The 24472-nt window shown below is 33.8% G+C and overlaps 1 protein-coding gene across 2 annotated transcripts in view; it reads right to left on the reverse strand.

The window, feature by feature from the left end:
• LOC126881229 (myrosinase 1-like) overlaps positions 1 to 24472 on the reverse strand; it is a 142134-nt gene that overhangs the window by 92491 nt on the left and 25171 nt on the right. Inside the window, exons 4-7 of one of the 2 annotated variants that reach the window (XM_050645371.1) lie at positions 19557 to 19913; positions 12214 to 12308; positions 11854 to 12150; positions 573 to 710 (exon numbers count right to left, since the gene is read on the reverse strand). The exons of the other annotated variant lie outside the window; for it this stretch is intronic. Of the exons in view, the coding sequence (XP_050501328.1) occupies positions 573 to 710; positions 11854 to 12150; positions 12214 to 12308; positions 19557 to 19913 (887 nt within the window). The remainder of the gene's footprint in view (positions 1 to 572; positions 711 to 11853; positions 12151 to 12213; positions 12309 to 19556; positions 19914 to 24472) is intronic. 2 annotated transcript variants of the gene reach the window in all.

Raw genomic sequence — 24472 nt, forward strand, 5'->3', positions numbered from 1 at the left:
TTGGCCTTTCTAGCTTAATATTAAGCTGGAATGGCCACCTGTCTCTATGAAGGGGATGAAGCAATAAAGTTTTGTTTTGCGTAATAAATTAGCAATAAAATAGCAAAAAAATATGGGGTGTGTTTCATGGCTCCCTTATGAAATGGTCTTTCTAGCTTAATAAGACATCTGAATAACCTTCTAGTGAACTTAGTAGAATATTACGCATTTCTTCTTAAATTTTTGTTATTATTTTTCGTAATAAAACATAAAAATAATTAAGTTCTTTTGTTTAAAAATAAATGGTGTGCCATCATAGGAAACGTGTGTCACCAATGATGGCATACTTGCTAATTAAAAAAAATTAATAGCATGCAAAAAACGTTTAAAATCAATACTATATTGTACAAAACTTAAAATGTAGCTTAGTTGGAATCACTTGGCATCACAAAAATGCCTCGAAAATTTTAAATAAACTTAAAAAATTTAGTTAAAATTAGGTTGCTGTCATAGGCGACTCTCCCCTACACGTTAGCATTGTTTTTATTAAAGAATGTTTTCCTCCTAGTACATTAGATAACTAAGTTACTTACCGTTAAATAATGAGTTCTGTTGGGATCATTTAGTTGACCAGTGAAATCAGAATATCCATTTTCCGTTATTAATATTTCTGGATTAAAATATTCCTGTTTAAACCAATTTAGCAATTTACGCATTCCCCAAGGAACTACCTACAATATTTTTAATTGATTAATAGAAGACCGGCAAAACAAACAATTTCTGTTTATTTTATTTAGCGTATGGACTTTCACAGTACGATAAATACACAAATATAATATATTATTATTCAAACACTAAAATATAATGAATGAATCTAAATATTAATGTCCAATTTACATAGCCATGCAATTGCTTCTGGGGAGCATTCCACAAAGTCCTGGAGGTTTCCACGGTAGGCACGATTTAGGCAATCTGACACACAATGACTTACGGTCTGTCTAGGTGATCCACAATCGAACTGTGGACTTTCCGCACTACCCCATTTGAACAGAGGCTCAGCACATTTACCATGTCCGGTACGTATGCGATTAAGCCTCGCCCAGGTGGACCGGGGCAGACCCGATCCGATGAAACCCTGGGTTGGGGTGGATATCTGAATATAGACTGCTGCTATTGTTAGCATCCATCTTGTGGACCATTACCTTTGTATATCATAGGAATCACCAATTGTTCGGGCAGATCTGATTGGAGGATTTCTAGACCTCAGTCGCTGGTGCTCTTTTGAGATGTCTGGTATGTCTTGATGGATTGGTAATTGTATGTTGGCTACAATTTTCTGGTACTCTCTCACTAATGCTGCTGTACGGCGTAGATCTGTAGGAGCAATATTGCTCAAATTAGGCAGCCATCTTACTGGGGTTGATTTTATTTTTCCAGTGATTATTCTCATGGTTTGATTAGGTTGGGCATCGATTTTGTTTGTATGTGCACTATTTAGCCATACTGGTGCACAATATTCTGCCACTGAAAAAACCAAAGCTAGAGTAGAGGTCCGAAGAGTATCTGCAGAAGCACCCCAAGTTGTTCCAGCAAGTTTTGTTATTATATTGTTTCTTGTTCTCAGTTTACCGGCTGCGTTTGTAGGATGGCTTTTGAAGGTAAGTGTTCTATCAAGTGTGACGCCTAGATATTTGGCGTTGTTGTTATGTTTGATAGCTGCATCATTTAGAGTTACATTGGGAGTATCGCCCGCAAGTTGATTCGAAAGGTGAAAGAGACAGGTTTCAGTTTTGCTTGTGTTAGGACGTAAGCGCCAGTTCTTAAAGTAGTTACTTAGTGTAGTTAGGTCCTCGTTTAGAGCTCGTTCTCCAGCTTCCTTACTATTATCTTGGAATTCAATGGCCAGGTCGTCTGCATAAGCGAATTTTCTCGATTTTGTTTCAGGTATATCTGCCGTATAAAGGTTAAATAATAAAGGAGCTAGCACTGAGCCTTGAGGTAAGCCGTTGTTTAGTTTTTTAACGTTACTTCGTGCATCATTTATATATACCTGAAACAGTCTGTTAGTTAGTAAATTGTTTATCAGCTGACAGGTTTTGAGACAAGGTATGATTTTCATCAACTTATAAATAAGGCCCTCTCTCCACACAGTGTCATAGGCAGCCATAAAACAATTTCTATGAAAAATATGAACTAAAAATAAATAATATAAAAAAAGACTAAATATATGATAATAACTAAGATTATTTCATTCATAGGAGATTCTGACCAATAAAAAGCTACAGAAATAAAATACAGCAATAATAATTTTTGATAATATCCCGTCGTCAAGCATTACGACAGATGCCCTTCGTTACTACGCAAAAATGAACATTCACTGACATTAGTGACAATTCATATTTTACATACAACTTGTCACAGAGAACACCAAGGAACAGGTTTAGCAAATATTCAAGTGCAGATATCAATAAAATATTATCTAGTTAAAAGAATTTAAAAAGACAGTTTGATTCATGAAATAATCTCAGCGAATTACACTCGATCTCTAAAATTATTATCGACTTGTTTCCCCTGTGACACTTTGACATAATTTCACTCCCCTTCCCCTTCGGGTCGTGAAATTAAAACTGTCAAAGTGTCACTCTGGAAACAAATCGATAATTTTAGAGCCCTCGTGCAATTTCTACTGAAACCAAATATACAAACAAACATACTCTTCAATAAAGAGCTTAGATTAGAACTAAGAGTAAGAGCTCTGAGATGCTACGTTTTTTCGATACTACAAACAATATGAACTTGAAAACTGGACACTGCAGCAAGAGCACATAAATAAGCTACAGTCATTTGAAATGTGGTGTTCCAGAAAGATGCTTAGAACATAATGGACACAGAAGAAAACGAATACGGAAGAATTGCGAGAAATGGGTAAAGAATACGAAATAATCGACATAATAAAAATAAAAGAGTTAGGTCCAATATCTGGGATACGTAATGAAGGGGCAGCAATATGAAATGCTAAGACTAACAATACAGGGAAAATAAGACGAGGAAGGAGTATAGGTAGAAGAAGAATATCATGATTAAAAAATTTAAGGGATTGGTTTAAAAGCAGTTCTATAGAACTTTTCAGAGCAGCGGTAGATAGATAGAATAGGTGAAGATAATGATTATGATAACCAACCTCCGATTTGGAGTTGGAACTTAAAGAAGAAGATAGGGCCGTAACTACTATTGGAGCAACCGGGGTGCCCCAGGCCAAGGGGGCCCCGCAGGTGCCCTCATTTGGTTGACCGTACATAGATTTTAACGAGGAAAATAAAAATATGTATTTTAAAAGCCGATTTCAACGAAAACCGAAATATTTTCAAATGACACAATTTTAAAAAGACCTTACAAGGGCACCCTAGACCTCAACATAAAGCTTTAATTTTTCACTGGGGAAATTAGTCTGTTCGACTAAAATGCAATTGGAACAGAACAGGGGCCCTTAAAGCCTGAGCTAAGCTGGGTCCCCGAGACCTTAACATAAAAATTTAAATTATTACTTAGGAAATTAGTTATTTCGGCGTAATAAAACCTAAAATGCCATTGGAAAAGGGGGCCCGGGCTAAGCTGGGGATCCCGAGACCATTCGTAATGATATTAAGATATCCAGGTTACAACAAGTCCAGTAAGGAATGCCTCAGAGGAGTATTTAATCGCCCATTCCATATAACATTTTTGTTTCAGATTTGCCAACAGATGTAAGAACATTTTCTAACAAATTTGTAACATCAGTTTCAGGTTCTATAGGTTTCTCTTTAGAAACTTCAGTCATGAAATGCATTAACCTTCGGATGACCAAGGGGGGTGATTTTGACCCCAATGTATGTTTTTATTTAATAACTTCAGACATATTTTCAATTTTAAACTCAATATTTTTTATTTGACTTAAATATCATTCTTAGTGTTGCCCAAAATCGGTCTTGGTCTTGCAGTCTTGGTCTTGTTATTGCGTTTTAGCAAGACCAAGACCAAGACCAAGACCGCCTTATTTTAGCAAGACCAAGACCAAGACTGACCGTGCAAGACTTGAGCAAGAACAAGACCAAGCCTGCGAGACTCTTGCGTCTTGCAGTTTGAGTGTCGTTTTATGGAATAATACAGGGTGTAACACAAATACAGGTCATAAATTTAATCACATATTTTGGGAACAAAAATAGTTCGATTGAACCTAACTTACCTTAGTACAAATGTGCACATAAAAAAAGTTACTGCCCTTTGAAGTTACAAAATGAAAATCGATTTTTTCCAATATATCGAAAACCGTTGGAGATTTTTGATTGAAAATGAACATGTGGCATTCTTAAGGCAGTAGTATCTTAAGAAAAAATTATAGTGAAATTTAGACACCCCATAAAAATTTTATGGGGGTTTGGTTCCTTTAAACCCCCCCAAACTTTTGTGTACGTTTCAATTTGATTATAATTGTAGTACCATTAGTTAAACACAATGCTTTAAAAACTTCTTTGCCTCTTGGTACTTTTTCGAAAAGTCAGTATTTGTCGAAATATTTTGCATATTATTTGTCAAATCCACCACATATTTGTATATGGCTACATATATGTTATGTTCATCTGTGATATGGCTATTACGATTATGGAGACTTGAAAATAATAGGAAAATTTATTTATGATTTACATATTTAGGTATACAGTCGAACCCGCTTATTGGAATAGCCTTCGTGCCAATCAAAAGTATTCTTATAACCGGGATATTCTAATAACCGATCATTGGTCGCTAGTAGAAACGTTTCGGGACCGCAAATTTCTATTCCTTAAACCGGGATATTCCTTTAAGAGGTATTCTAATAAGCGGGTTTGACTGTATTTTAAACCAAATTAAAAAAGAAGGCACATCTCGATAAAATGTGCCTCATCGAAAAAATACACAGAAGCAAAAAAGTTTTAAAAACACTGTGTTTAACTAATGGTATCGCAGTAATAGTTTAATTGGAACGTACACAACCATTTGGGAGGTTTAAAGGAACAAAACCCCCATAAAATCTCTACGTAAACATATTAGAAAAGAAGCCGCAACTCGATAAAAACTGCCTTGTCGAAAAAATACTAAGAACCAAAAAAGTTTTAAAAATATTGAATTTAACTAATAGTATCACAATAATAATTTAATTGGAACGTACACAAAAGTTTGGGTGGGTTTAAGGGAATAAAACCCCCATAACATTTTTATGGGGTGCACAAATTTCACTATAATTTTTATTTAAGATATTCCTGCCATAAAAATGCCACATGTCCATTTTCAATAAAAAATCTCTAATAGTTTTCGATATATTGGAAAAAATCGATTTTCATTTTGTAACTTCAAAGGGCTGTAACTTTTTTTATATGCATATTTGTACTAAGGTAAGTTAGGTTCATTAGAACTATTTTTGGTCCTAGAATAGGTGATTTAATTTATGACCTGTATTTTTGTTACACCCTGTATATTAGTTCGGGTATATGCTTAGAGACTATGAGATACAAAAAAATATGTAACAAAAATTTGGAAAAATGGATTTATCCGCATTATGAACAATACGATGAACATACATACCGAATTAAAAATATGAACACTTATTTATTGGATACGTACTCAGAGGTCATAATAAATTATTATACAATGTAAAAATAAAATATTTCATTCTTTCCTAATATCAGACGACGCCTTCGCTCCAAAATTAATTACAATTGAGCAATTGTCTAAATTTTGAGAATAGCAACCTTTCATAAAATAATCTTCTTGTGTTGTGTGTATAACAATATCGCATTGAAACTTTTAAAGAAGTATGTCGCCTATAAGGTGATAAAAATATCATACGAATACCATATTCACTGTTACGGACAACCACTCAATTGTTTTTCCTTATCCATATCGTAAAGACTAAACGTCCTACTTTTTGCAAGGTGTGCAATTAGATATTAGATCAATCGGCCAAACAAAATTTTTTGCTGAAAAAGCACTAGATAAGATAATGCATGGCTACCATGTATAGTCCATTTGCGCACGGTAAAATGTTACAAAACCTTTAAATTTAAAAAAAAAAAAGAGATATTTATTATTATGTAAAAAGAGTTATTGGCCGATGTGTGATTTTGCCATTGTTTTTTTATTGTTAATGAAGAACTTATGAGAGGATGGGTGATCGGGCTGCATTAAAAACTAAAAAACAATATTTTTTAAAATGAAATAAACAAATTACTTATCGACCACTGATAAATAAAGTTTAAACTTCAGTTTAGGCACTTCGAGATTTCGAAAATAATATTTTTTTCCACCTACCTCTACCGAAAGTATACTTTTCCGGACCTGATTGTAGGGAGCAAAGTTGTACTTTTCCTCCCTAGGGAGGAAAAGTAAAAGTAACGTCATGGTATGTCATTCATGAAATATAACTTATTGACGCCCTGTATAATATCTATTTTCTATTACGTAAGTATCTATACATTTTAACATTTATTTATAAAACACTCTGTATTTTGCAGAATGGTAAAAAACAGTAAATTGTTATTTTGATTTAACAATTACATTAATAATTTGACTTATATTTGACAGTTGACAGTTATATTGTACCTACTTGTTAGATTTAGTTCTAATAAATTTTGTTGGTTAGTTACATAAAATAAATTAAGTAAAAATGAAAAAATTACTTGTTATTTGAGGAAGGTGGAAAAACCATATGTATAACATGGGAGTAAAGTGCCTTTTCCTTCCTTGAATGATTACTGCCCTCCGCTACGCGTCGGGCAGTAAACTTCATTCTCGGGAGGAAAAGTAGCACTTTCCTCCCTTGTTATACAAATAGCTATTATGTACTTGTGTTTTTGAGCCTTGAACATCGTCATTTTTCGATTTTTTTCAGTTTTAAATTGTTTATAACTCGGAAACGAATAACTTTAGACAAAAACTGTCTGCCAGGGCTGAAACAATTGATTTTTATAATCTGTTTAATTTTTTTTTAATAAATATAGAAATAACTCAGAAATTACGGCATTTCGGTATAGGAAATATTACATGAAAATTAATTAGTAGTTATTATGGTTCAAAATGCAAAAATATTATTATTATTATTATTATACATAAACAAGGGCAGAGGGACAAGTCCCTATTATGCCCAAAAACAAAGAAATTACATAAGTAACCTACTAGTAAATACAATATAAAAAAACAACAACAACAACAAAAAAGATACAATTTGGGTTTAAATAAAAAAATATTTCAACTATAATAGAAAACTGTCAAGTCTGTTTTTAAATGTGTTGGTAGAGGGGGCTGAGACAATGTTATCATCCAGATTATTCCAAATATCGAAAACTCTATTTGGTAAAAAATTCTGTCTTGGTCTCGTACAAAAGTTCTCTTTCTTCAGTTTAAATTGGTGACCTCTAAGCCCGACCGCACATCAAAGAAACATGAAACGTACATTACGTTTCATGGAAATAAACCACTGCTAAACAAATATACGTCCGGCCATTTATGAAACTCTCCGAAAATAAAAATGTGTCATGAGCATGAATCACACTCGTTTCATTGGTAGGCGGACTTTGAGATTTGTTTAGCAGTGTTTTAGTTTCATGAAACATGTTTTTCGTTTCATGTTTCATGTTTTTCGTTTCATGTTTCTTTGGTGTGCGGCTTGGCTAAGGCGTTCATCTTGATTGATTGTAAAAATTTCGTCGAGATTTCCGAAATTAAATTTTAATATTTTGAATGTGGTTATTAAGTCGCCACGTTGTCGGCGAAGTCCAAAAGAAGTTAGGTGGGCCATACTGAGCCTTTCTTCATAGGAAGGTCTTCTCAGTCCCAATGGAATTCGAGTGGCTTTTCTTTTGACGTTTTCCAACAAAATTTTGTCTCGAACCAAATCAGGATACCACGTTGGGCCAGCATATTCAAGAATCGGTCTTATGTAAATAGTGTAAAGTTTACAGAATGACTGCATTTAAGCTCTCGAAAAACACCTCCGAATAAGATATAGTCTGGAGTTCGCACGTTTACAAATAGACTGAATATGGTCGGACCACGTTAGGCTGCTGTTTACAATAACACCGAGGTCGTTATACGAGAACACTGAATCTAATGGTTGTCCGTTAACGAAGTACGGCACAAGTGGATTGTTTTTACCAATTCTAAGCACTACACATTTTTCTGTGTTTAAGGGTAGTAACCACTGGTAACACCAAGTAAAAATAGAGTCCAAGTCTCTTTGGAGGGCTAACTGGTTTGTGATAGGATTGGCATATATTTTTGTGTCATCAGCATATAACGATATTTTACTTGAAACATAGGAAGGAACATCGCTGGTATAAACGAGTAAGAAAAGCAAGTTTGACATTTAATAAGGCGTTAGTTCGATGGCTCTACTCGATTTACTTGGGAACAAAAAAAGAATGAAGGAAATTGCTCCATGGGAAGCCGAGAAAATGCATTTTTTTAACGTATACCGATTTTGAACTTTGAGGGTTACATTTTCTCCAACCTAATTTTTGATTGGAATTTTGCTATTTTTGGCAATTTTCACACGTATTATCGATAGTTTTTATTATAATAATATATGTTATGAGGATTTTAAAGATATGAAAATTGGTGTGGAGAAAGAGGATAAAAATAAAAAGGTGATGGTTTAAAAATTATGATCCTATTGTTTATATCTTTGCCGTAAATTTCGTTTAACTTTGACCGGTTGTATCTCAGGAACTACTCGTCATAATTAAAAGTTTTTTCTTTTAAAAGAAGCGTCCTGCCGCTGTCTTTCGAATACCGTTTTCACAATTTAATTTAGTTTAATATTTCCCGAGATATTCTATTTGTTTATAAGCCAAAAAATTGTTTATAATTTTAAAATATTCCTGAGGCCGCTTAAATAGTCCAATTTCAATTCTGTAAAGTACATTATATAGAAATAGTGTCTTTTTATGAAAAAATAATACTTATTCTTATGCATCATAATTATTGTCGTTATTATAGCGACCGTAAATTTTTAATTAACATTTCAATTGTTGCTAAACTGTTCATTCAATTTCCATCGGCTTCTGGAATTATAATATATACGGAAAGTGATTTTACGTTACCAAGTTATTTAATTATTGATTAACAACTACTTATCTAAAAGTTTAGTTGAAAATTAAAGATTTTGTTGGAAAACCCCGCTTTTCCGGGGAAAGTTTTCGTCGAAGTAAACCGGAAAAAACACGTCTCTATGCAGAATTTAATTGCGGTGAATTTTTATTTGAGTGTTTTTGGTCTAGAGTTAAAATCTTTGGAGTTATAGAGCAAAAATTTAAAAAAACACGATTTTCAAGCGCCATTTTGTTTATAAAAAAAGTATCACACTATCTGCGGACTTTGCATATCTATATTATTAATATATACAATCATAAGATTCGATTCCAGGAATAAAATTGCTGGTAAATAACTTTTCCCAAAAATGTCCTATTCTCTGATAATGAGCCCAGACTATTTGTATTAATTCTTGTTAAAAAAAGTCAATCTTAAAATTTTCAACTAATAGCAAACAAAAATTTTCAACTAATAATAGTGTCAAAGCTATTGCGTACTGTGCTGTAATTTAATTGGTATTTTTTTTTATTTTTTATTTGAATAAATGGCAAATTATAGAACTCTTTTATTCCATTTCATTTCATATACCTAATGTGAGAGTCCATCAATCCCTTTCTAGACAGAAAATGTTCTTTAAAATACAGTCTAGATAAGTTTATGTCGTTTGTTTGTTTTTTTGTGTTTTCACCATGTTTTAGCACATGTCAGGTTACTAAATGCAAACGTTTATTAAGAAACAGACCTACTCCCGTCGGACATGGTAGATAGCCCAGTTAGTTAGAGTATAGGCAGGGATAGTTTAGATCGTGGGTTCAAACACACCTAATGTGAGTTGTTTTATTAATAAATAGCAATACGCTAGTGGGTAACTGCGAGACTTGCAAGACTCTTGCTGCAAGACCAAGACCAAGACCAAGACTGGGAGTGCAATACCAAGACCAAGACCAAGACCAGGTGTACTGGTGCAAGACCAAGACCAAGACTGTCCAAGTCTCGTCTTGGTCTTGCATTTGGGCAACACTAATCATTCTAGATACCCTCATATTTTGTAGTAAAAAAATCCCTATATTTTACGAAAAAAAATATTTTCAGAATTTGGGGTCAAAGACGAAGTTTCTTGGCCTTCCATGTTCTAATTTTATATTAAGTAAATATCGTCTATTATGTGGAATTGTTTGTAAGAAACATTCCAATATTGAAAAAAAAATGTTTTTTAAACTTGTGGCGACGTAAATTAGTGTATATTTTAAAATTAGTTTAGTTTATGTTCTGAATGATAATTCCTGTTTTTGTTTAGCTGTAATAAAAATATGTTTTACTAATGTTTTTTATCATTTATTGATACCATACTAACATTAAAATTACGAATACATTATTTTATTTCTTAAAACAACTTAATTTTTTTGTCAATTGTCATTTTTGACTTGGGGTCATTTTTGACCCCCGTTGGTCATCCGTGGAACAAAAAAATGTTGGTCATCGGAATGTTAAAATGAGTTTTCAAGTGGTTAAATATCAAACGTTTTTCCCGACCCCCCTTCCGCTGGGGGTAAACCCCCCGGTAGAGGGCCCCCAGACCACGTTTGCTTCGGGGCCCCCAACATCGTACTTACGGCCCTGGAAGAAGAGGCAGAAAAAGAAGAGCTTATTTAAGGTAACTGTTGACTATTCTAAGTCAAAATTATTCATAAGAATTTAATAAGTTAACCTTTTTATTTGAGTTAATATAATTAAAATTCAATATGGATAGCTATTAGATGAAGATTATAATATAATTTTTGTACTTCTCTCTTAAAAATTTAGGAAAATTTGATATACGAATTTAGCCATCCTTCAGGATGGCTAGGTTCACTAGTGATGTTGCCTATAGTTACTTTCGAGTATTCTTTACAAATCGTTACTTTTGTATAAAGTAATCATTACAGTATTCGTTACTTTGATTACTATGATTACTTTTGTTGCTTTTGTATTTGAGTACCGGTAATCATATCGAGAATCGTATTTCTCAGTAGGTAGGTATTTTGTATAAAGTAATCATTTACAGTATTCGTTACTTTGATTACTATGATGACTTTTGTTACTTTTGTATTTGAGTACCGGTAATCATATCGAGAATCGTATTTCTCAGTAGGTAGGTATTTTGTATGGGTATTCCCATATAACAACGACCTTCACCGATCGGTTTAAGGGATAAAAATGATTTGATTACTATGATTACTTTTGTTACTTTTGTATTTTGTAACAAAGTAATCAGAGTAATCAAAGTAGATACAATAGTCGTTACTCGCTCTGATACGATTGGTACGAAGTAACGAAGTAATCAGAGTACTCAAAGTAACGATTTTCCTCTCTGTATAGTAATCGTTACTTTCGGTATTCTTAAGTAACGAGCACTTTGTAACGAATAGTTACTTTTTCAACATCACTAAGGTTCACCCTACTTACGAGCCTCTCTGATGAAGGGTAGTCCTAAAAACATGTGTCAGAGGATGGCAAGAGACTCGAATTGAATCGAAACCCAACCGTCTATATTTATTTTATATCATATTGATATCTATTATTGATTCTTTACGATATAACATTTATAACATATATTGAGGTATGTTTTAATAATTTTAGTATATACTGTTTGTCTGCTAACATAAAAGCTATGATTGTAGATATTTCCAACACTTTATTAACTTAATATTTGCAATTATTTGTTTGAATAAGTCTAGAATGAATGTCTTACTGGTTGCATCAAATGATAAATAAAATAGGATTTAAAAATCAAACCTTTAACCAAATTGAACCAGAAGAATCCCAGTCATCGCGTTGATACTCGTAGACCCCAATGTCTTTCTCAAGAGTAGGGTCTCCAATTTCTGGTTCGTCAATAGCTCTAATTATACTTGTCGTATATGAATTGACAGCTAAAAAATCATTTGTTCCCTTAATATATTCTATTTCTTCTTTGGTGAATTCAGGTAGACGTGATTTAGGATAACCTTCTAATTTGCTTCTTAAACCTATACGAGATTTCATAATTGGTGGCCAATCCCCATGATATAGAGCGTGTCCAAATAATCCCCACTGAAATACATAAATGAATGCGTTAGTTAACTTCTATGAGATATGAATTAAGTTGAAACTTACTGAAAATTGCATCTTTGTTTCAGCTGCAATAATATCATCAGTTTTATCTGTTTCCGGTTCGTACCAGTTTAAATTAAGGACCATTGCAACCTTACCTACAAAAAAATATAATGTATTATTAATATACAATACAATAATGTATCATAAAAATATTTTATATTTCGATAACGACTTTCGACGTGGAAGTCGAAACGTCAATAAATTAATTGCAAACTAGAATTGTGGCTTATTTCCCAAAGAAAACATTACATTACATAACTATGTCACAAGGAAATAGCTTCAAAACAATTATCTTCTTCTTCTTCAGCCTGTTTGCATCCACTACTGGACAAAAGCCTATCCATGACCTCTCCACTCTTCTTTGTTTTGTGCAATTTGGTGCCAGTTTCTCCCTACTTTGGCTTTAACACAGCATCCGACAGGTGGGGTATAGTACACCTCAACAATACTAAAGCGCCTAAAGCATAAGGAAATTTTGATTGAAAGTAGTCACACCCCACATGGCGGATTTTGTACCTTATGCATAATTGTTTTTATTTTGTTTTACTGCTATAAATAGGTAGGTATAATTAATTGAATATTACTAATTATATATTTTAACATATTTTTTATGAGTTTAGGCTAAAATGAATTACGAACGAGAACAAGCACGCCTTCAGGCCTTATGGGATGAAGCAGACAGTGACGAATGTATGACCAGCTTCAAGATGTTAACGTTCCAGATATCGCATACAACTAAACGTAAACATATTATTTGAGATTCTTTAACTATTTCAGTTGCTGGGGTTTGTCACACCCCACCTGTCTGTTAGTGGCAAAAAAATTCACCTGTCGGATGCCGGGTTAATGTCGTCTAGCGATTGTTTTTGTGGTCTCCTACGACTGTGTTCGCGTGGTCTCCAGTGTACAATGTTTCTCGTCCACCTGTCGTTGTTTTGCCGTGCCACGTGTCCTACCCAGTTCCATTTAATTTACGCAATTCTTCCAATTACATCTTCCACCTTCGTCCTGCTTCGCACGTCCTCGTTTCGTATATGTTCTCTCAGAGATACTCTCGCCATAGCTTGTTCTATTGCCCTCTGTGTTGTTCTTAATCTATTGACTGACATCTGTGTAAGTGTCATCGTCTCCATTCTGTAGGTCATAATTGGTAGAATACAACTGTTGAATACTCTTTTCTTTAGATTTATTGGTATCTTTTTGTTTTTCAACACATCACTGAGTTTTACTACTGCTGCCCAAGTCATTCGGATTTAGAGATTGCAATTATTGGATCCAATATCCAGCACTCCAGCTGGATCCAGCGATTTTTTTACATGCTGGATCCAGCAAACCGTGCTGGATCCAGCAGCGCGGATCCGCAAACGTGCCAAATTCGAAAGAGGTTACTTAATATCTTCATTAGCCTCTTTATTCAAGGACGTGAGTCGGCAACTTGCCATCATATTGCGCTAGCAGTAGCTTTGTATGCTGGAAAGTTTCTACAGCCTAAAAGTTTGCATCTATAAAGCGTTAATAGACATTGATTCTGTGATAAAATTCTGTGCTGGTGAATGGTCAATAATCAATCAATCAATCAAGTTGATCTCCACTCTTTAACCGGTGAAACTGGATGTAGAAGCTATTTGCAGAAAAAAGTCTACTTTGATAACGGCCGACACAACCTTGAAATTTGTTTTAGACAAACTAAGTAGCCAGGACTCTAGCATTAGTGCCGATCTATCGGAAGCACTACTCAACAGAATCGTGGAACGGCGAACTCTCTGAAATTACAGATACATTAGTGTAAGTACCTACTTACACTACTTACACTAATATACACATAACATGTATATTATGAATACCTTCTACAAAAAGAAACCTAACAGAAAGTGGACATGGGTTGCACCTAACGGAACCACCAAAAATGAAATAGACTATTTTCTCTCAAACAACAAAAGAATATTCGAAGACGTAACAACAATAAACAACGTAACAACGGGTAGTGACCATCGTATAGTTAGAGCAAAAATAAATATTAACATGAAAGAAGAGAGGAAAAGAATATTTAAAAAAACAACGCGAATAGATGCCTTTAAAATAAAAACAAATGAAGAGCAATTCCGAGAGGTCTTAGCGGATAAGTTCAAATATGATCCTTCACATAATCAAGATGAAATTGATGAAATTAACAAAAACATCAATAAGAACCTTCTCGAAGCCGGACTACAGGTCGCAAAGAAAACAAGTACTAAAGAAGACAAAATAAGCAACGAAACTAAACAACTAATGACGGAAAGACGACAACTACTAACGCAAAACAAACGCCATACTCAAGAATACATAGAACTTAATAAAACAATTAGAAAAGAACTAAAACGCGACTTACAAAAATGGAACGAGAACTTAATAGAGCGAGTCATTGAAAACAACAGAGGCTTAAAATGTCTAAGACCCGCATTGGGTGTTCAAAAAATCATTAAAATTAAAGACGCCAATAGTAAGGAAGAGAAGGACAAATATAAAATAACAAAAATAGTCGAAGACTTCTACAAAAGCTTGTACAGCTCGCAAAGCCAGCCTAATGAATCAACAAAGGAGAACGTCAAAAGAAAAATAAAAAACGTGGGATCAGAAGTACTACCAAATATAAAGGGATTCGAAATAGAAAGAGCTTTAAAAGAACTAAAAAATAATAAAGCTCCAGGACAGGACGGTATAATTGCCGAGCTCTTGAAAACAAGCAAGACAGTAACAATCCCTATACTAACAGAGCTATTTAATAAATGTATCCATAATAGCAAGATCCCTAAAGACTGGAACGAAAGTCTAGTAATACTTTTACACAAAAAAGAGGACAAATAAGACCTACAGAATTATAGACCGATATCGTTGCTCAGTCAAGTATACAAACTATTCATGAGAATTATTAACAACCGGTTGACCTACAAAATGGACAATTACCAACCAGTGGAACAGGCTGGCTTCCGCAAAGGATATAGTACATCAGACCATCTGCTGACAATGAGAACATTGATAGAGAAGGCAAATGAATACCAACTACCCGTATTTCTTGCCTTCGTAGACTATGAAAAGGCGTTTGATAGTATCGAGATGTGGGCCATAGAACAAGCTATTAATAATTGTAGAATAGATTCGAGATATAGACAACTAATACATAATATAATATATGAAAATGCAACTATGATAGTACAACTAGATGAAAATACAAATCCCATCCCTATTAAGAGAGGCGTGAGACAAGGAGACGTAATATCGCCAAAGCTTTTCAACCTAGCACTAGAAGACGTCTTCAAAACGACAAATTGGTCAACCTATGGCATTAACGTTAATGGCAAGAAGCTAAATCACCTCAGATTCGCTGACGACATTGTGATTATAGCGAGCTCATTCGAGGAACTGCAAATTATGATAGAGGAACTCGCAGGCAGCTCCCAATACGTCGGTCTAAAAATGAACATGAAGAAAACAAAAATAATGACAAACACAGATGACCCCAGACGCATAACTATAAATGGCAGTGAGATAGAAAAAGTCCAGGAATATATCTACCTAGGCCAAATCCTGAAACTTGACAAAGAAAACCAAAGTGCGGAAATTAATAGGAGAGCAAGACTAGCATGGGCAGGATTTGGAAAACTTGGTTGGATACTTAAGAACCGCAAAATACCTCAATATTTGAGGACCAAAGTGTTCAACCAGTGCATCCTTCCTATCATGACATATGGGTGTCAAACCTGGACCCTAACCAAGGCAAATATGAATAAACTAGCTACAACAGAAAGAGCTATGGAAAGAGCAATGTTAGGTATACGACTGTCAGATAAAAAGAGGAGCGACTGGGTAAGATCAAAAACAAAAGTCGAGGACATAACAACAAAAGTTGCCAAACTTAAATGGAGCTTTGCAGGCCACACTGTTAGACAAAAAGACCAACGTTGGAATGCCACGATACAACATTGGAGACCTTACCAAAGTAAACGACCGAGAGGAAGACCACAGATGAGATGGGTTGATGATATTAAAAGAGTAACCGGAACGAATTGGAAATATGTTGCTCAGGATAGAGACCGATGGAAGGAGTTGGGAGAGGCCTATGTCCAAACGTGGACGATAGAAGGCTAAGAAGAAGAAGAAGAAGAAGTACCTACTTACAAAATTCAAAAAAGTATGACGAAGGACTAAACAACCCTGGTTATTTGCCCATGCTGAAAAAAATGCAATGTGACAAGAGATGAAGAATTTGTTGTTGAGTCCTATAAATAAACAAGTGAGGACATAGAGAGAACAAGAGGACATAATGGAAGAAGATGGGCCAAACTATTCCGGAGCCCGTGAATTTTACTTTGGAATAAGAACTTGAGATTAAATTGAAACGAGAAAGAGAAAACTTTTATAACAAAAAAAAACTGGTTCTCAAAAAGATTACGAAGAGATTTTGGAAAAAGAAATAGCCGTTTATGAGATCGAAGGAGTGAAAAGCGATCATTTCTGCATGCTCTATGACTATTTGATGACCTTGAAACCGACCAGCATAAAGGCCGAAAGGGCTTTCTCCGCAACCGACAGTTGCATATGTGCAGTTCTGTATGAAGTAGGTTACGTCTAGGTTTTTTAAGATCTCACTTCCCCAAAAACTAAATAATTCATGTTTCTGTTGTTTAGAAATTTAGGATACAGACAAAAAAAATTAAAATCGTGTTTTTATTTTAATTCCACATTTTGCTGGATCCGCGCTGGATCCAGCTGGATTTAGGCCAATCTTGCAAAAATCCAGCTGGATTGAAACTGCTGCTGGATCCCTATTCGGATTCTTCTAGTTATCTCTGCCGTTTGATTCTGTTTGCCTAGTTTTATCGTGTGACCTGGGTATACTTATATACTTTTCGACACTTTCGAGTTCACTTCCATCTAAGTTGATTGTAATATTTTGATTTGTCATCACTTTTGTTTTATTTAAATTCATTTTTAAGCCGATCTTCTCAGATTCTCGTTTAAGCTCTTTTAGCTTGACTTGCAGATCAGTTCCTCTGTATTGTTGCTTATGAGTACTATGTCATCGGCAAATCGACTTAAAAATCTACCATCAAAACAAGTATAAACAATTAAATTATTTAATGGCTACTTTGACGAAAACAATCGTACAAAAATATGCAAAAATATTGTATTTACAGAATAACAAGGTTAGGTACCTATTGAGAACATTTACATGGAACTAAAGATAATTTAACTGTCTTTTATTATAAAGAATAGAATACCGAGTATGCCATTTAAAATAAGAATAGGTACTCTATGTGATTAAATGAGAAAAATATAAATTTTTGACAGCATCTTGTCTAAGATATCTAAGTATATCGCCGGTGTCTGGTGACGTGTTAGACATAACAACGACATACTTGATTTTAATAATTGTTACAGCTTACAAATTAGGAATTCATTAACTATTTCAAAAAGGAAGGGAGATAGGTATAGAAAACCCTAATAGAAATTGTAAGGTAAGTACATTTTCCACACGATAGATTAATAAAATACAGAGTGTTTCATTTAAAATAAGTATGATATTATTGCTTTAATTTGTTTATAGAAAAATCTAATATTTTGACCACCCTGTACAAAGATTGTTATAGCAAACCCTAATAAATATTGAAAGTTAAGTAAATTTTCCACACAATAGGCTAATAAAATACAGGGTGTTTTATTTAAAATAAATATGTTATTACCGCTTGAATCTGTTAATAGAATAATGTAATATTTTGACCACCCTGTACAAAATTTTGTTACAATACATATATGTTTAAATATATTTAATGGTCTATTATTTAAATCTAAGAAAAAATTTGTCAGCGATTTTTGATTCGTAGATATTTATTTTTTTCTGAAACCTTACATTTTTATAAAAAATCGAAATAAATCAAAACATCCTGTATTTAGGTATAGGGAACCCTTATAAAAGTATAGCTTATTTTTAAGGTCATTTTTTAAGGCGCACTCTACTTAGCCTCTTATTTCGTCCATGATACATTTTCTCCGAGTTTGTGCTGGGTGTGTACTACCGATCCAACACCACTTTCTGGACTTATTTCCTTTTCTGACTTCTATTATTCGGTCAGGTGTACAGTTGAGTCCCTGAATCTTTACCCGTGCGTCATCATTTTAAAGTATACGAAATATTTTTTTAACTAAGTTAATGGCACTCGCATAGCCAAAAGGTCAGTCATGTTTTCTTATAGTTTTATCAACCATTGCTTGCTTACATTTATAAAGGTACGTAGTACATTGACTAACAATAATTTGTATACAATACAATAATAGTGTGTTAGTGAATGCCTAAGGATTTTGTTTACGTATTTTTATTATTTTTTTATATGTATTTTTTTCTTTTTTTAATTTTTTTATTTCCCTTCGTTTTATTAGGATTTATGTATATTTTTTGATTGTTTTGTTTGTTTTGTTTTTTTTTTATTATTACTATTTTTTTTATTATTTTTAGTACATATTTTTTTGTTGTTGTTTGCTTCTTTTTTTATTTATTTTTTTAATTATTTTTTCGTTTTAGGCTTACAATGAAATTTTTTTGTCTGTCGCAATACTGCTTACAAAGTAATGTTAGTAGATTTTACATACTGATATATAATATTATAAATACTATTATCCTCTAATGTCAATAGATTTGAAACATTTATTGGAAATTTCATGTTGTAAGATATTAAATTTTGATAAAGCTTGTCAATTTCTAATTTTTTAAAGGACATACAAAATAAGTCGATGACAGTAAGTGACTTGCTGTTGCGTTTAGCAAATTTCAATTTCCGACTTATCATTGACTTATTTCGTATGCTTTAAATGATGACGCACGGGTAAAGATTCCCGTACCCAACTGTAACAGATCTTCGTTTCTGATTTTGTTAAACCAGAGAATACGAACAATTCTTCGTAGACATTTATTAACAAAGACGTGCAGTTTGTCTGTAAGGGTTTTTGTCACTTTTCACGTCTCACATCCATAGAGTGGAACAGACATGACATTTGACTGGAAAATTCGGATTTTTGTCTTTGTAGTATACTGACCAGACCTCCAAACAAGGCTAAACATGCTGAATTCTTGTTGAGCTTTTAGTATCCTCGCACGAATATCGTCTTCTGTACCTCTGGTTTTGTGCTATGACACTTCCAAAATATCTAAAAATATCTTGACTACGGTATATTCTTAGATCAAAAAAGGTTACATTCTAAATGTCATGAAACTTTGATATTTTTTATCGCTTTCATACTATAACTGTTATGTATCAAAGATTTCTTCTACACAGAATTTAAATACATGAACCACACATTTAAATACTTACCATGTTGTTTAGATCTATATTCCTCATCATACATGTGCCAGATTTTAGCATGAGCTCTAAGTAAATTTGCAGCACAGTCGTAGACCTTTTCTGCACCGTCATATATACAAACTTCGTGTGGTTCATTTATAGTAAACCAGTATTTTACATCGTCTCCAAATTCATCAAAAGCAACTCTCGCAAAATCTCTAATCCAATCCGGAAAGGATTCATTGTAATACCCCCCTATATCACCAAGTACTTGAGGAAGGTCTCCATGACTAATGGTTACAAGAGGTTCGATATTGTTAGCTTTCAGTTCAGCTATAAGATTCTTGTAGTAAGCTAATCCAAGGGGATTGATATAATCATTGAAACCTGAAACAAAAGTTTTGTTGATTTTATTTGTGGACTACGAATTTTTATATAAATCTTAAACATAAACCTAATCTTAAACCATCAATTTGCCCACTTTGATCTAAGTGACGTAAAGGTTTCTTCTTCCAATCCATTTTTTAACATAGATTGTCGACTTCACTTTTCCATGATCTTTTCGGTCGTCCTCTCATTCTTGTTTATCTTGGGCTCCATTCGGCAACCTTGTTTAACATGTATTTTCTGCTCTACGTACGTGGTCGTACCATTTGTCTTCTTTTATCTATATACTGAAGGGCAACTTTTTCCACTTTCATCCTTCGCCGTATCTCTACATTTGATATCATGTCTCTTCTGGGCAGGCCACAGCATCTTCTCAAGTATACCATTTCGGTGGCCAGAATGCTCCTTTGTTTTTTGAAGTGAAAACTTCTTTAGGGACGTTGTGCAATTTTTGGATAGGGGAAAAAGAATTGAATTCGCGACCGTCATCGCGACCGTCATTGCGACCCTCATCGCTTATGCTATATATTATTTGTATGTATATATAAATTGTATAGAAGTATTTAAATTTAAAATAAATGTAAAACCTATTTTAGGATGGGGGAAAAAGGATTTATTCCGCGACCGTCATCTCTTCGGCGAAATAAATTTTGTACGTATCTATATTATGTGTATGTATACATAAATTGTATAGAAATATCTAAATTTAAAATTAATGTAAAACCTATTTTTGAATGGGGAAAGGATTTATTTCGCGACCGTCATCTCTTCGATGAAATAAATATTAGAAGTGAAAATTTCTTTAGGGACGTTGTGCACTTTTTGGATGGGAAAATTTATTAAATTAGCGACCGTCATCGCTTCGACGAAATGAATTTTTGAAGTGAAAATTTCTTAAGGGACGTTGTGCACTTTTTGGATGGGGGAAAAGTATTGAATTAGGGACCGTCCTCGCGGCCGTCATTGCAACCGTCATCGATTATGCTATATATTATTTGTATGTATATATAAATTGTATAGAAGTATTTAAATTTAAAATAAATTTAAAACCTATTTCAGGATGGGGGAAAAAGGATTTATTTCGCGACCGTCATCTCTTCGGCGAAATAAATTTTGTACGTATCTATATTATGTGTATGTATACATAAATTGTATAGAAATATCTAAATTTAAAATAAATGTAAAACCTATTTTTGGATGGGGAAAAGGATTTATTTCGCGACCGTCATCGCGACCGTCATCTCTTCGATGAAATAAATATTAGAAGTGAAAACTTCTTTAGGGACGTTGTGCACTTTTTGGATGGGAAAAATTATTAAATTAGCGACCGTCATCGCTTCGACGAAATGAATTTTTGAAGTGAAAATTTCTTAAGGGACGTTTTGCACTATTTGGATGGGGGAAAAGTATTGAATTAGGGACCGTCATCGCTTCGACGAAATAAATTTTTGAATTGAAAATTTTTTAGGGACGTTGTGCACTTTTTGGATGGGAAAAAGTGTTAAATTAGCGACCGTCATCGCGACCATCATCGCTTCGACGAAATAAATATTTGAAGTGAAAACTTCTTGAGGGACGTTGTGCACTTTTTGGATGGGGAAAAAGTATTAAATTAGGGAACGTCGCCGCTTCCACGAAATAAATTTTTTAATTGAAAATTTCTTTAGGGACGTTGTGCACTTCTTGGATGGGGAAAAGTATTGAATTTGCGACCGTCATCACTACACTGAAATAAATTTTGTACGTATATAAATTACGTGTATGTATACATAACTAGCATAGGGCATACGCATCGCGTATATGATATAGGTATAGCACTTCTTTTTGGATGGGCAAAAAGCATTGAGCTCGTAATTTATTTACTATAAGAAGTTTTCACTTCTATCGGCACTCCCACGAGTGCCTTAAATTTTTTTATGATCCAAATTTCTGCTGCATATGTCATGATACTTCGTACTACTGTTTGGTATATCATTTTTTTTTTTGTTTTTTGTCTTTTTTACAGATTACACTATGGAATTGTTTTATACAAGATCGTGTCTGTCCCAATCTATTGTTTATCTCTTCTTCTGTTGTTTTCGACATTATAAAACCCAAATATTTAAATTTCTTCGTTCCTTTTATTTCTAGGTGTTCCTTCTATTTTACATATATATCCAAATTTTTGACGTCTTCTTTCGATCTCGCAGTTTTCCATTTTCTTTATATTTATTTTCAGGCCCAACTTTCTGTATTCCTCTTTTAGCTTTCTTACCATGTAACTAATATCTTCCTTATCTTGATCCATCACCACCTGGTCTACTGCAAAAAACAATATGTAGATGTTATAGTCAAAGCCCGAATTTCAGGCACTCCTAGGTTTGACTAGGCAATCCTCAGGTCTGACTGACGGTCTTAGTTAAAGCCCGAAATAAATTAGAGTTTCGGCCTTTGACTAGTCAAACCTAGGAGAGACTAAGTTGGTCAGGCAAAGGTCGAAATTTAATTTGATGAAATCGGGGTTTGACTAGTCAAACCCCGATCAGCTATTTAAATGTAATTTGTTAGATTAGGTTTAATAAAACGTAATTTTTTAATTTTAATGTTTATTATTTTTATATTGTCGTAATTAAAATAAAAAATGGTGTTTATTCTCAGATGTTGAGGCATTATATGGCATTTAGAGTTGCACAATACGTTAGACCTTCTTTTTCTTATTCTTTAGGTGCCGTGTCTGTATTCAGACGTTGGCCGTCATCATGTTTACAATTTCTTGAAATCTCTCTCTATCGGCTGCTGCGCGAAATAATTCTTCTACTGTGCAGCCACACCATTGTCTAATATTACGCAGCCATGAAAGTTTCTTTCGACCAATCCATCTCTTTCCCTCTACTTTTCCTTGTATTATAAGGCGAAGCAGATCTACACTTCTACACATTACACCTTCTACACTTACGTAATTTGAAAGAGCATTTCTTATTGCAGTAGCATTTTATAAATCCTTGTCATCCAAATTTAGAATCTTTTGTACTAAGTTCTCTTAGAGACAGAGACAGCTTAACGTCTGGAACATCTTCTAAATTGGGAAATTTCTTTTGCATTCTCTTATATTTGATTTCTTCAAAAAAGTGTACATATTTATTCCGTATTTCGTACCAACTCTATATAAACCGTCAATTGTTTTATCTTGTATGCTGCTCAAAATATTTCGAGCATCCTCTTTGACTCTATCAAAGCTGGGGATAGGTATTGTTACAGTTTTTCCGATCGAAATTGGAGAACATTTTTTTCACTTAATTGTTTCATAGCATTAGCCTGGACATGAAGACCTTCAATCGCATTTCCTTTATTTATTTTAATCTTTTCTGTCTGTGCACAATGCATGCTCGAACGCGTGCCAAGGAGATGCTCGAAATATTTTGGGTATCATAAAAGATAAAACAATAATTGACGGTTTATATTGGGACCGTGCAAGTTCGGCAAAGCGACACCTATTTCTACGCTCTGCAACTTTATTCGCACTTTTAATTATATTGGCCAATTATATTAGTCCTGGTTACTGGATAATTGTCAAGGCCATAGTCCAAAAAAATAATAAGAAGGAAAAATAAGATTCAGGTTATGTTATTAAAACGTAAACAATTGTATGTAGTAAATAAAATTAGTTATTAAAATGCAGTACTGCAAGCAAAATACAATTAATTAAATTTACCTTTATATAATAATTGCATATCATATCAATAATGTGGAGCAACATATAATTTTTCTTCTTCATTGACAGTAGATATGAAATGTACGTCAATTTGACAATTTCAATTGACAATATGAATTATTTAAGAAAGTTGCAATATTTCTCCGCTATTCGAGCACGATCGTTTCTCAATTCCCTTCCAAGTACTTGTACACCGCGAATAGAGTTGGTACGAAATACAGAACAATAAACACACTTTTTTCAAGAAATCAAATAATCAAAGAGAATTTTACTAATTTCGAAGATGTTCCAGACGTTAAGCTGTCTCTAAGAGAAATTAGTACAAAAGATTCTAAATTTGGAGGACAAGGATTTATAAAATACCACTGCAATAAGCAGTGCTCTTCAAAACCATGTAAGTGTAAAAGGTGTAACGTATTGTGCAACTCTAAATGCCATAATGCCTCAACATGCGAGAATAAACACTAATTTAAACAAAAAAGGTTTAAAAGTTTTCAATCTAATGGCATGTAAAACAACATAATATTACTCTATATCCCACTAGACTGAAAACAATGGGAACCTTTTATGGTTATACCTCCGAGGCTTCTACAATTTGCAAGCCATAACGGATGCTGAGACTAAGGAAGATGAGGGAATTTTACAATTTATAATTCACGTCTCATCTGCTCAGCGCGGTAAAGTTCCAACGAGAATGGTTCCCTTCGTACTCCAATCAGAGTAAACATATAAATAAAAAATGAATAACCATTTTCAATTTCGTTGCAAAACGAAAATACACCCGCATCGTATTCTAGTCCAATCAGAGAGTGCAGCAAGCACCTCTACCGGTTTCGAAACTTATTAGTCTCTCATCAGGAGGCACATA

Source organism: Diabrotica virgifera, chromosome 3 (assembly GCF_917563875.1).
Source record: "Diabrotica virgifera virgifera chromosome 3, PGI_DIABVI_V3a".
NCBI classification, from domain to species: domain Eukaryota; kingdom Metazoa; phylum Arthropoda; class Insecta; order Coleoptera; family Chrysomelidae; genus Diabrotica; species Diabrotica virgifera.